Source organism: Aotus nancymaae, unplaced genomic scaffold (genome assembly GCF_030222135.1).
Source record: "Aotus nancymaae isolate 86718 unplaced genomic scaffold, 86718_ANA_hifiasm-v0.15.2.pri h1tg000002l, whole genome shotgun sequence".
In the NCBI taxonomy this organism is placed as follows: Eukaryota; Metazoa; Chordata; class Mammalia; order Primates; family Aotidae; genus Aotus; species Aotus nancymaae.
The window spans coordinates 40,264,079-40,277,745 of NW_026988413.1; the positions used below are offsets into that span (position 1 = coordinate 40,264,079).

A 13,667-nucleotide genomic window follows, 5' to 3' on the forward strand; every position below is an offset into this window, starting at 1 on the left:
TCTTGGTTTCAGTATGCTCCTTTGACTAATGACAAAGGTTTTGAAAACAAGTTTGGATGCAGAGAAAGGGGATTTTTAGTGACATGTAATCTTTAAAATGCATCACATTTTAAAATGCATCCCATGTAATCTTTAAAATGTATCACATTTTAAAATGCATCGCAAAAGTAAAATAAGTAAGAGTCTTAAAAAAAGTATGCAAAATATTAGGATTAATCAAAATAGAAGGTTTAGAGAGATGACAAAAAATGAACACGGTAAAATTAAAGCCCTGCGGCAATTCCAGGCAGTATAAAGGAAATTACTGAGGTTCTCTTTCTCTGTTGGTATGTTTTTAATTGAAAAAAGTAATTCTCATGGGAGAGTAACACAGAAAGGAAAGAGAAAAACAGCTGGCTGTTAGCCATGATTTGCCATTCACTGCAAAAGGAGACTGTTTCTGCTTCTCAAAGTCCACGGTTTTTCCCAAGCAGACACAGACCATACTGACACAAAGTCAATTAAGATGAGACTTAAGACATAAAAAAGAGGTATAGATGTGTAACTCAGAAGACAGAGCTAGGACATAAAATCAAATTCTATTCTAAAGTATATTAAAACAAAACTTTGTATAACCAAACTAGCTCCCACATCCTAGCAACAGCTTGCTTACTTCAAACAAAACAAAACATAGTGAAGTCTAATTATAAAAACCCCTTGTCTTTGTGATGGTGGGTTTTAACTGGTAATTAATCCCAACTTGTACAACTGATGTGGATGAGCTTTCCTTTTACAAACCAAGAATTTTATAATAGTATCATCTATCTCAGTCACTGTTTAATAAAGATAACCTAAGTTCTTTTTACATGAAATGTTAATGTGGAAAAAATTATGCTTTTCATCTGACTGGAAGAAATTCCTCATGAAATCAACAATATAAAAGTTTTAGAAGAAAAAAATGTCATACATCTTAAAACAGAAGTCATACTAGTTGTACTTAAATGGTTGTGTCTTTGTTCCAACTTCTAATCTGCCTTTTCTCTTACTTTTCTTGTATACCCAAGTCAAAAAGAAAGCAGACTTGAAAACTAGGTACCAAAATAGGGTAAGAAGGCTCTGCTGGTAAATCAGATAGTCTTGTAATATATCCTTCTTTGAATTTGTTAGAAAACGATTGCTAAAAGGAACACAAATACATTCCTGAAATTTCCAAACTTTTGTACTGGGAAACTTTTTGTTAGAACATCAAGTCTATCAAGAAACCCACAAATTGGAGTCAAAGTGAGTATCTTTGGAGTTTTTTCATGGCTTCCAATTTACTGGTTGAGGACTCTAAGAATCATCAGTGAAGACAATGTAGTGAAACAGCGATTTGTTAATATCATGGGATTTCATAATTTTATTTTGTGGAATGATTTTTGGGGCGGTAGGGGCAGGGAAGAGTAAGATTAGAGAAAGTTAAGATTCTTGGTTGAAAATATAACTTTTAAAAGTAAAGTGGGGATGAAGGAGAAAAATTACACCACATGTCAAGGGTATTATTTATCATAACCCACATTTTCAAACTCTAAGGAGATTGTTTATAAATAACATCTGGAGTTTTCCTTTGCAAGCACATACAATTTTTAACTTTGAACTTTTCCCCTCAGAATTACTCCTTGTCTCAAAAAGTTTCAAAAATGTCTTTGATTTTCCTCCCCCTATTAAACAGACTTTATTTTTTAAAAGCAGTTTTTAGCTTCACGGCAAAATTGAGCAGAAAATTTGAAGTTCCTGTGTACCTCCCCATGTCTCCCTGTCTCCAGCAGCCTCCTCGACTATCAACATCCCGTATCAGTGCAGTACATTTGTTACAAGTGATGAAACACATTGACACATCATTATCCCCAAAGTACATAGTTTACATTAGGGTTTCCTCTTGGTGTTCTACATTCTATAGATTTTGATTAACGTATAATGACACGTATCTCCCATTTTATACTATCATACAGAATAGTGTCATTGCCTTCAAAATCCTGTGCTTCACCTATTCATCCTCCCCAGCCCAAAAGATGTTTACTTTTACAAAGTTGTCTTCAAATAAGTACTTAAAAGCAAGGACAAGACCCCTTCCCCACCCCAAATTTTAGACAAGTACTAAATTAAGTAGCTCTTACCCACTTGAAAACAACATAAGTGTAGTATTCATCAACAGAAAGCTAAGTGGGTAAAATGCTTTCCTTGCGGCAAGCAAAATTAACCAAAAATATTAGATTTATTTAAAAGAAAAAAAGAAACGTAACGGGAAGAGAATAGAATGCAATCATACTACTTTAACAATTTATGTTTTTCTGTTCTTGGATACCTTTTTGAGTGCCTGTGAATTTTAGTAGTAAGGAATGAAAAACGAGGTTTTCTCGTTTCAAGTTGTTATCGGTCAATAGCTTCCTAACCTAAAACTTTGCATTCCTAACACAATACTTTGTGTCCATTTTCAAAAATCCAACTCTGGGCATAAAATAGAATTAATGCTCAAGACAAAAACTTAATGTTTAGAAGATAAAATAATATTAGGAACCATGAGTAAGAGAAAAAAACTGTTTTCTCTATTCTTATACCCTTCCTCTCTCTGCAAAACTCCCCTATTTGATAAGGGACAGCTAGCTTAAATTTACCACAAAGTAAAATATGAGCAAATCCCCTGGAACGAGAACTTTCGCACAGAACACTTCACTGGAATGTGACATCAGCATTCCTTCTGAGTCACAGTCTGGTCCCCACCCTTTTCTCCCAGGCGACACCAGGCTCCCCATAACCAGGGAGTGGCTCAGGTAGGGCCTTAGGTTCTGATGCCTGCGAGGCAGCAGCCAGGCTGGAAATGTATCCCAGCGCTGAGACTCTAGTGACAACCGCCCTTTGGGGCTAGCTGCCAAACAGGGAGAATGCACTCTTTGACAGATAATTCCCTAAGACGGAGGCAGTGCTTCAGTAGACAAGTAATGAATGACCAAAAAAAAAAAAAAATCACATTAGAAGTTATCACCAGCACGGGTGCGAAGGCAGTGCATTAAATCAACACTCACTTTAGAGCGCCCCAGGCAGCCCAGCTGGAAGGGAGGAGGTCAGAGCTGTCAAAGCACAGCAGTGCCCCAAACCACAAAGGCTTAATGAACTTGAACTTCCTGAGCCAGGAAGTGTCACAGTCTCGCCCGCACTCGCCCTAAGCTCGTCCTTTTCTTTTGAGGAGGCCCAGGCACGCTGAAACATCTTCAGTAAAGTTTCCAACACCTCCAACCGCTGCGACTCCGGGAAACGGGAGAGAAGCGTCCCGCGCCTGCCCTCGCTCGCGCTTCCAACTCTGTCGCTCTCGAGTTTGGGGAGCTGGCGGGGCCGCCCGGCACCTCCTTTTTAACTTGGGGGCCGGGTCCCTGAGCCAGGGACGCCGAAGACGCAGGGCCGGGCTCACGCCAGGCGGCCTGCTCGCCCTACCCGCCCCTGCACCTCCGAACGCCGCGTTCCACGCTACCCGCGCAGGTGAAGCGGCCGCCGCCCGCCACGAGCGCCCCCCTTACCTTCTTCACTTTGTTTTCCAGGTCCATGTCTGGGCGTCCAGTGGGTTCCCTCCTCCTCCCGTCCGGAATCTCACGGCCGGGCTCGGCTGGCCTTGGGCTCCACTGCGGACCTGGAGACCTGCGGAACACCCGCGCCGCCCTCTCGCAGCCACTCGCCCGGCGGCGTCGAACTTCCGCCGCCCAGTCCGCCGCAGCCGGCCTGTGACAGAAACCCGGGAACAAAGAGGCCCGGGCAGCCAATGGCAGCCGGGCAGCGCCAGGCCGTCGCCAATCACCGAGCGCCGCACGCACCTTCGAGGCCCCAGCGCGGCGCTGGCAAGGTGAGGGGCGGGGCCGCGTCCGGGGCGGCGCCCTACGGGGCGCGCTCGCGGACCTTAACCTGGTCTCCTGAAGATGCTCTGGGTGTCCGCGGGCCGGCTGCTAAAGAGCTGGGATCCAGCCTCCCTTAGCTGAAGATGGAGCAGAGCTTTTTTCATTTGGGGAGTTTGCACCTGTGTTTGCCCAGGACCTTTGATTTGGGTCAAGGGGAATAGTTATCCCAATAGTAACTTATCAGTTTATTTTCAGGGCAAAGAGAAAAAAAGAGAGAGAGAGATTGTAGGGATCGTTCGGGATTCCTTTGACGGACTTTGGGCACTAAATTCACTATTGCGTGGTGGAGACGCCCTTTCCTCAACTGCTTTTCTCCACAATTCCAAACAGTGTCAAGAAACCGTATCTTACATCCCTAACGTCAGTGAAGATTGTTAGATTGTTTTCTGAGCATTGGATTGTTCAAAAGATGATATGAATCACTTCAGAAACAGGTTGTGTCAATTCCTTTGGAAGCAGAGGGTTGCCCTTTGTCTCTGCTATGTGAAATGGTGCTAGGCCTATCGTGTGCTCAGGCTTTGATGAAGCAGAGTCATCACATTGGTGCACCACAGCTGAATTCATTTCATGCCCTAATTCAGGAGCAGATGGATCTAATACCATCAGATTGCTGGGTCTGGAAGGGAGCCTAAGGATTACAGAGTCTAGCTTCCTCATTTTGCAGGGAACTGAGGACTCCGGAGATACAGGGACCAGCCTAATGTCTTAACCTGTGGGGAACAGAGGCAGTGCTCATGAATCTAAACGATTTCTCTAATATGTTTGGGGCTGGAAGCACATGATTTTGAGTAAAAAAAAGCGGCCGATTTTCTTCAATTTGTGGTTATGGCAAAAACATTACATTGCCCAGACATCAAGTGACCTAATTTGGCACCTATTTTTAAAAATAACAAAACAAAATAAAACAAACAAAAATTCCCAAATAATGCAGATATTCAGGTCCAGGTGTATCTCTACTTTCCTTCTGGAAATTTGGTGGCTAAAAATACCCCAAATTCATTTTAGCCAATACTTGCAACTCTGCTTACTTGATTATTTGTTAACACAGAGCATTGATTTATAATGCGCATGTTTCCTTTATCCTATTATGAATTAAAACTGAAATTGAAGAGTTATGCATTTTTATTTTCAGTTAATGTAAAACTTTTCTGTATTATTTTCCCAAACCATCTTGAAAGGTGTGGACCCCTGCAAAGTTTGCCCTCTGTAAGTACACAGGAACATGAGGTCTAGCTGTGACAAGGCAATTTTGTCTCTTTCAGAGAGCTTAACTGATGGAAAATGTCCAGTAAAGCAGTTTAAATAAGGCATCAAACAAATGAATGTTGTAACATAAATTTTGAACCGTATTTGATGAGGTTGCAGAGATTACACTAAGAAAACCATCTGAAAACTTTTTTTTTTTTAAACCGTCAACTTCTGCCTTTCTCCCATTCTTCCTTCCCAACCCTGTCAGCATTACATTGTGTGTATATCATTGGCCAGGATGGAAATAGAAATTCAGTGAGTTGTATCTGGAATCATCACTAGGCCAATTATGAAAAGTAATTATAGATTATGAATTATAAAAGTAAAATTGAGGTAGATAAGTGTTAGGAGAATTAAATTGCAAGTTTTTGTTCAGTTATTCAGGTGTTAAGCTACAGTTATTTAGGAGGTAGAACTGGCATGCTTTGATTACTACATGTAGTTGATGACAGTGGAATGAATAGAAGATGGCATACATTTCTATCTTGATCACCTCTATGGATGGTCAGGAAGACAGAAAATATAAAGTGAGGGTCAGGGTTTTGTTCAGTGGTGCTTTCTTTGGGACTGGTGGTGGGCATAAAGGATACCGTTTGAATGTATTGAGTTTGAGACTGGGACATTGAAATGAAGTATCCAAACATAAATCTTGAAACCTGGACTAGAATGCTGATTTAGGAGTTTACATTGTACATAAATAATTAAAGGCAAAGAAGCAAGATCAGCCTGGGAGATAGTAAAATAAAAGAGAATATCGAAGACACCAAGTGAGCAAGGCTGAGCAAGAGAAACACATGAAAGAGATAAGGGTTAGATTAAGGGTAAGAAAAAAATTAGGAGTCAAATTCCTACAAGCCAGAAAGGAAATTGAAGAAGAAATTAGTTAACTATGTCAAATTGTAGAAAAGCATCAAATGCCCTTTGGATTTAACAAAAAGGAGATCATTGGTGACTTTGGATTTTTGGTGCAGTTGTGAGGAAAGATATTACTTAATCATTTTATCTCTCTTTGTTTCTACCAGAGTGCTTTAGTCAATGTTGGACGACTTGGCTTTTCCACAAAACTTATGGAAACATCAGCCAAATAAATGCCCAACTCCACTGTTTCAATCAAGTAGAGGAGAAATCAATATACTATACTGGATAATACTAAGAAATGTTCTTAAGATCTTTATCCTTAGAAAAGTAAATAAAAATACTAGATTTCACACATGTGTGCAGGCACACACATACACAGAGAGACAGAGAGAGAGAGAGAACCCAAAATTCTCTGTATAGGCCAAAAACAATATTTATTCAGGTCAAATTCAGTTTCTATGCTATCAAATTACAATATCTGATGAGGGAAATGTGTTAAACATTTGTGTACTTTTCATCATAATGATCACTGGAGAGATGTAAATATACACAAGACATTACCTTTGTTCTTAAGCAGTTTACAGATTAGTATGTGGGTAGCAGGCATATAAGAGTAATGAAGTGTTACAGGTAGAGGGAAGCACACATGAGAGTCAGGGAGAAGGTGGTACTAGGATTTGTAAAATCTTAAAAGAGTAACCCTTGGCTTAGTCTTGGAAGATGAATAAGTGTGTTAGTTAAAACTCTTGATTGCAAGTTATATTAGGCCGTTCTTGCACTGCTCTAAAGAAATACCTGAGGCTGGATAATTTATAAAGAAAAGAGATTTAATTAGCTCATAGTTCTACAGTCTGTACAGGAAGCATAACTTCTGCATTGGCTTCTGGGGAGACCTCAGGAAGCTTACAATCATGGCAGAAGGCAAAGTACGAGTAATCACTTCAAATAATAAAAGCAGGTGCAAGAGAGAGAGAATGTGTGTTGGGGGGGCGGGGGTGAGTTGTGCCACATAGTTTTAAATGACCAGCTCTCCTGTGAACTCAGAGAGAATGCATGTTTGTCACCAAGGGGATGGCCCAAGCCACTCATGATCCAAACACCTCTCACTGGGCCCCACCTCCAGCATCAGAAATTACAATTCAACATGAGATTTGGGTGAGCACAAATATACAAACTGTCTCACAAGTAATAGTAACCCTTGAGCTAGTTTACTTTTTAAAAGGTGCCATTTTATTTTAAGGATATAGAAGTATCTTGCAAAACTCAAGGGCCAGATGCATCTGTGACTAGCCTAGGCACTTGCTAACATTTGGAACAAGGAATCTACTCTTCCACTGGGGTGACATGGTCTCTCATCTTGCTGCTTGGCCTCCATCAGCTTTAGTTTTTTCTCTTTGAAGACTCTGTTTTTCTGCACTCATGGGCAACCAATAAAGGCAATCCAGCTCTTTAGTTGCATCACCTTAATTCAAGCAATACCCAGTTTGGGATTTCAACCCTCTAACAGAAAGACTTTCAATAGCCCATCGTGGGTAAGCTTAGACTTCTAGTTCAGTTAGCTGGAACTGGTGCCAATTCAGAGACAAAAAGGACAACACATAGTCTATATCCCAAACTTTTAGGTAGGACTAATGTCACAGAGAGGGAGTAATAAGAGCTTTCCAAATGCCTCCAAAGATATTTATAAGGAAATAAGAAAAGGAAGAGACTTAGTAAGTACAAGCAGAATATTTTTTTTTTTCTGTTGATATTGGAGAACTTTTTTCCCTTGGCTTTTATTTTAGGTTTGGGAGTACATGTGCAGGTTTGTTACATGGTAAAATGGCTTGTTAAATGGTTTGTACATGTGCAGATTTGTTACATGGTTTGTTACATTTGTTGCATGTTGCTGGGGTTTGGTTTACAAATGATTTCAGCACCCACATAATGAGCACAGTACTCAAGTAGTACCTTTTTGACCCTCACCCTCCTCCCCCCCTCTACCCTCAAGTAGGCGCCATTGTCTACTGTTCTCCTCTGTGTATTCCGGTGCACTCAATATTTCTGAACATTTCAAAAGCTATTTAAATTACAGAAACCCCATTAGGCAAAAAGTTGTAGGTGTTTATTTTATTGCTAGGAATGGGGTTAGATAATGAATGGGACAAGTCTAAGGAATTGAAGATTAATCAGGAGATTCTAGCTATAGCCCACACAAAATATGCTAAGGGCCACACGAAATATGCTATAGCCCACACGAAATACTGCTAAATAAGCAGTAACAATGGGTGTGGAGAGTTAGAAGGACTTATCAATAATATTAAAGAGGTAGAAAATATTGGACTTGATTGATTCTTAAAAAGAGAGAGGATAAGGAATCCATTAGGATTCTACTTCCTTATCTCTTAGGAATCTATTTGAGTGACCGATTTGGTGAATATAACACACACCTTAAGGTAGGAAACGAAAGAGGAGAAGAACATTTGATTGAGAAAGATAATGGGTTTTGTTTTTTATGTATTCATTTGGCAAGGCTGATAGGATCTGAGTCTGGTGGACAAAAGAAACATCTAGGTTGAGGATACAGCTGATGCTATATACACAAGTATACATACATAAACATATATACATATAAATATACACACAGAGTAAACACTACATACACCAGGGAAAAGAATTATTTAAAAGTTTTCTATACTAGATGAGGTAAAAATTTCAAGATGAAAATGATACACCTGTCTCCTCAATTATTAATGTGGCCCCAAGAGGCCTCTTTAGAGATGTTAATAATTTATTAACACCTGTCATAGGAACTCCTTTGTGAGCCTGACACAGCTATTATTTCTCATTAGCAGCTTGTATAAGATTACAGGTTGCTCTATAGGGATTTTTTTTAAAGAAATAGGTGCCAATGTAGCTTAAAGGAAACTAATATCCCATGATATCTTAATTGACCAAAAATTGGGGATTAGCTAAGTAAATAATGGATGAGCCACATGATAGATTTAGCATAGTTATCCATCAAGGATGCTTAGGAATATTTGTAATGGAAAACAATTATAAAGTTATAGGAACAGAATATAATATGGAGTTATATATACAGTATGCAGTATGCTGATAACTATACAAAAGTACCCTGCATAAATAAAGAACATGAGGGAAATACTCTAAAATGTCACCAGCAGTTTGCCTTTGATTGGTGGGTCCATGGGGATTTCTTTCTTCCTTTTAAAAATATTCTATGATGAGTATGACTATTTTAAATGGAAAAACCTTATTTAAAAATACATTATTTAAAGCATTTTAGGGGGACAGAGCAGTGGCAGTATAATTTTCAATCTCTATGAAAATCTGCATTAAGAAGCAAACAATTAAACAAAAACCAGATCCACTAATTAGCAAAACCAAATGCCCAGGAACAAACTTTACAAATAAAACTCAATAATAAGGTATCTTCATAAACCTCAAAACACAATAGGTGAGGGCAAGCCACCAAAAGCCACAAGACATACGTGCATAAACGATCGTGTTTTAGGAGGAGAAGAAAATAATGGGGTGGCATCTGATGGATGGAAGAACTAGGATGCTCTCCAGTTATTTACTGTAAAGCATTTCAGGCCAGTTTTGTAACAACAGCAGGAAAGGTAAAAAGGATTGAGGGAGGGAATGAAGCCATCTAGCCTTTGTGCTATGTCAGAGCTGATCATCTACGACTCTTTTCTAGGACAAGTTTCCCCAGTAAGAAATTGCTTACAGAGAAATCAAAGTTGAGCAGGATGGGGCAGTAGAGGCAATGGAAAGAAGTCTAGCCGGGCACCATCCAATTTGGTAGCCACTAACTGCATGTGGTTATTGCAATTTTAATTAATTTTAAGTTTTAATTGGCTAAAATTAATTAAAATTTAAAATTTGGCTTCTCAGTCACACTGGCCACACTTCACATGTTCAACAGTCAGAGAGGGGAGCAGTATTAGGAAGTCTCAAAGTACTGTATTATTATTATCATTATTATTATTTCAGCACTTTATAAAAACAAGGAGGCTAGGCAAAGTGGCTCATGCCTGTAATCACAGCACTTTGGGAGGCCAAGGTGGGTGGATCACCTGAGGCCAGGAGTTCGAGAGCAGCTTGACCAACATGGTGAAACCCCATCTCTACTAAAAGTACAAAATTAGCCAGGCATGGTGGTGCATGCCTATAATCTCAGCTACTCAGGAGGCTGAGAAAGGAGAATTGTTTGAACCTGGGAGGCGGAGGTTGCAGTAAGCCAAAATCACACCATCGCACTCCAGCCTGGGCAGCAAGAGTGAAACTCCTTCATAAATAAATAAATAAATAAATAAATGAAATGAAATGAAATAAAAATAAAAACAAGGGAAGATGGAGCTCTCTAGAATTGGGCAAGATTTTCTGAACCTTGCCTTATTGTAAATACCACATGAAAATGAGCAACAATAAATTCTCAGGATCAAATCCCATACAAAGTTTTCATAAGAAAAAAAGAGCAGCATAACATCCCTAAAAATAGAAAGAACATCAGAAAAATGTGTCCACAAAACAAAACTATAAGATATTACTTTAAAACAAGCTTCAAGGCATAAACAAGATGATATATGGAGAGGATCACACAAATCAGAATTAGAAAAATTCAGAAGTGAGGTGAGAGAACTTAGGAAAAAATTAGAAATGAAGAAAACAATATTAACAAAATGAAGGCTAAAGTAAAATAATAAAAGAGCAAAAAACTGGTAATGGCTAAGAGAAATGGAAGGTAAAACAGAAGAAGAATATTTTAAAAAGAACTAGTCTAGAGAAAGTAACAAGTATTGAAAATAGACTAAAAAGATGAAACACAAGAATGATAGGAATCCCTGAGGAAGAAAATGAAACCAAAGGAACAAAACAAATACTAAAAACTGTAATTCAAGAAAACTTTCTTGAATTAAGAAAATGATTTAAAACTAGATATTGAAAGATTGCCCTACATACCTGAGACTATCAACTCAGAAAAATCCGTACCGAAGCATAATCTAGTAAAATTACTGGACTTTGAATACTGGGAGGAAAAATCCTTTGGGTATGTAGATTTTTTTAAATGCATGTAACTTAGAAAGGAAATTATATTATCATCTGACACAGTAATCATTTAGATCAGAAAAAAATGGAGAAATATACTTAAGATATTTAGGAAGGATACTGTGAGCCAAGAATTTTATATGAAGTGACTTTCAAGTATAAAGGACACAGACAAACTTTTATCAATATGCAAAAACTTAAGAAATATTGTTCCCATGAGTCTTTTATGAGGAATCTGTAGAGAGTGAGCTTCAGACAACCAAAGTTACTGGAGATATATTGAAATAAGGAGGTGTTAACTATATAGACGACTCCTATAGAACAAAAACTAAATGAGGAACAAGAAAGAGAGAGTGTAATGTATATTAACCATATGATCTGACAATGTAGAGATAATAAAAATAAAATGAGTGGAGAGTGAATAAAAATTTTAACATACTTTCAATATTTATATTGGTGGCAATATTGGCATTAGTAATCTGCTGCTATATAATAGAAAGTAAGACAAATGAGTAATCAGGGGATAGTCTAATTTTATCATCCCCTGTGATCTTGACAACCAGAATTCTAGGTGTAGAAGAAAGAAGAGGTTAATCTAAAATCCTAAAACTATAATAGTTTTGAATTTGACTTTCTCTCTCTGTATTTACTAGCTCTATCCACAGAGAAGAACTACAACGACTACCTTAGTAGCAAAGAATGAATTCAGATTGTGATCTTGAAATAAAATTTATCACTCAAAGGAACCTAGAACTTCTTGGAAAAGTTACTGATTCCAGTTAAAAAGCAGAAAATGTATAAATTAAGCCTAAAACACATTATCATAGAAGAGAGCAAGCAGGGTATGAAAAACTACTGGGATCATGTCAAAAGAAGTTAGAAACCAGCTTGAAGGCCTCTTGCTGGCCAAAACTGGGTCAACTTGAGCTTCAATAATGATAACAATTACAGTAAATTAAAACCCATCAAATATCTACAAATTCATAATAATATTTTTCAAACAAGCCATCTTTGGAGAATAATAGGGAAGCAAGTAATTATCTAAAGAATTAAAGAGAAAGAATCAAGGATTTATTGTATCTTTTCAATATGAAGTATACCACTGGATAACCAAATACTAGAATGTGCCTCTTTATAGAAGTATTCCAAATAATACATCAAAATGACAGAATTAGAATATCACCATTTCAACACAATGAGTAAAAAGCAATATTGCTGACTGCTGCCATCATAAAAAGAAACACAATCTGACATTATGTGGCAAACACCTCCCATAGGGCTACCAAAGGCATAACACCTGAATCTGGTCCAGTCTTTGTATCCAGCTGCCAATTGGCAGGAAATGCCACAGACAGAAGAACATATTGAACTATTTCAAGAACACCAAATCAGCAAAATCCAGACTGCAGGAAACTCTACTGATCAAATGATCTTGGTTCTTCAATAGAAAATAGTAAGGAAAAGAAAAGGATGAAAGGAGTATCTATAGATTAGGAGACTTAAAAAGACACATCAATCATTTAAAAATAAGCAAGGATAAAATTAAACCATAGTGTCTAGGGATACACATTTGAATAATGAAATTCTTTAAAAATGTAGGAAGAAATTGGCATACAAATCAGGAAAATGGTTAGTAATGGGGACAACAGGGGCTTATGATTGAGATGGAGCATATAGACAAGGTTTCCTGAGTACTCACCAAACTTCACAAAATAAAGAATCCCAGAGAGCTAATGGGGAGTTTCAGTTCTAAACGGAAAAGAATAGTAATTCCAAGTTACATCTATTCCTCATGTTCTTGATACACCCACAGGTCTTTTTTTCCATACATACATACCCCAGCCTTGCCAAAATACATCTGTTTTATGTATAAACACAAGTACATTTAATTCTTCCCAGGTTGGATATAACTATTGCATCTAACTCTAAATCCAGGATATCTGGATGATACAAATTCATCTCAATCAGATTATATGTGGTTTATCATGATTTTGTTCAAACAAGCTAAATGATAAATATAACCAACAACCAAATTAAACAATGTAGAGTGGGTATATTAGTTTACAAGGGCTACAATAACAAATTATTACAAACTAGATGGCTTAAAAATAACAGATATTTATTATTTCATGGATCGGGAAGCTCTAAGTCTGAAATTGAGGTATCAGAAAAGCCATGCTCCCTCTGAGGGATCTAGGACAGAATTCTCTTTGCCTCTTCCTAGCTTCTAGTGTTTGCTGGCAATCCTTGGCATTCCTTGGCTTGCCTTTCCTGCTTGAACATTTTCTTTTGAAACACAGTCACCATTCTGTAAAGACACCCAAGCAACTCACAGAAGCTTAGCTAGAGAGGAACTGATGCTTCAGCTGATAGCTCATACCAACTTACCAAGGAAGTGGCCCAGCTGGGTCATCTCAGCTGATATATTCAGCAGAGACAAAGTATTCTTGCCTTCCCTGCCTAAACTGCAGACCTATGAGCAAAATTAATAGTTTTTGTTGTTTACATCTACTACATTTTGAGATAGTTTGTTTTACAGCAATAGACAATCCATTTGTGGTGTCATGCAAAGCAGTGGTTCTCAACTGGGGTAGCTGCATCACT

General features: G+C 38.2%; 1 protein-coding gene across 1 annotated transcript in view; it reads right to left on the bottom strand.

Annotated features, from left to right (window-relative positions):
* The window catches only part of TES (testin LIM domain protein), a 58,625-nt gene extending 54,900 nt beyond the window's left edge, over positions 1-3,725 (bottom strand). The window contains exon 1 of the mRNA XM_064374188.1: positions 3,531-3,725. Within this exon, the coding sequence (XP_064230258.1) occupies positions 3,531-3,557 (27 nt within the window). The 5' untranslated portion in view covers positions 3,558-3,725. The remainder of the gene's footprint in view (positions 1-3,530) is intronic.
* Between the last annotated feature and the right edge of the window lie 9,942 nt (positions 3,726-13,667).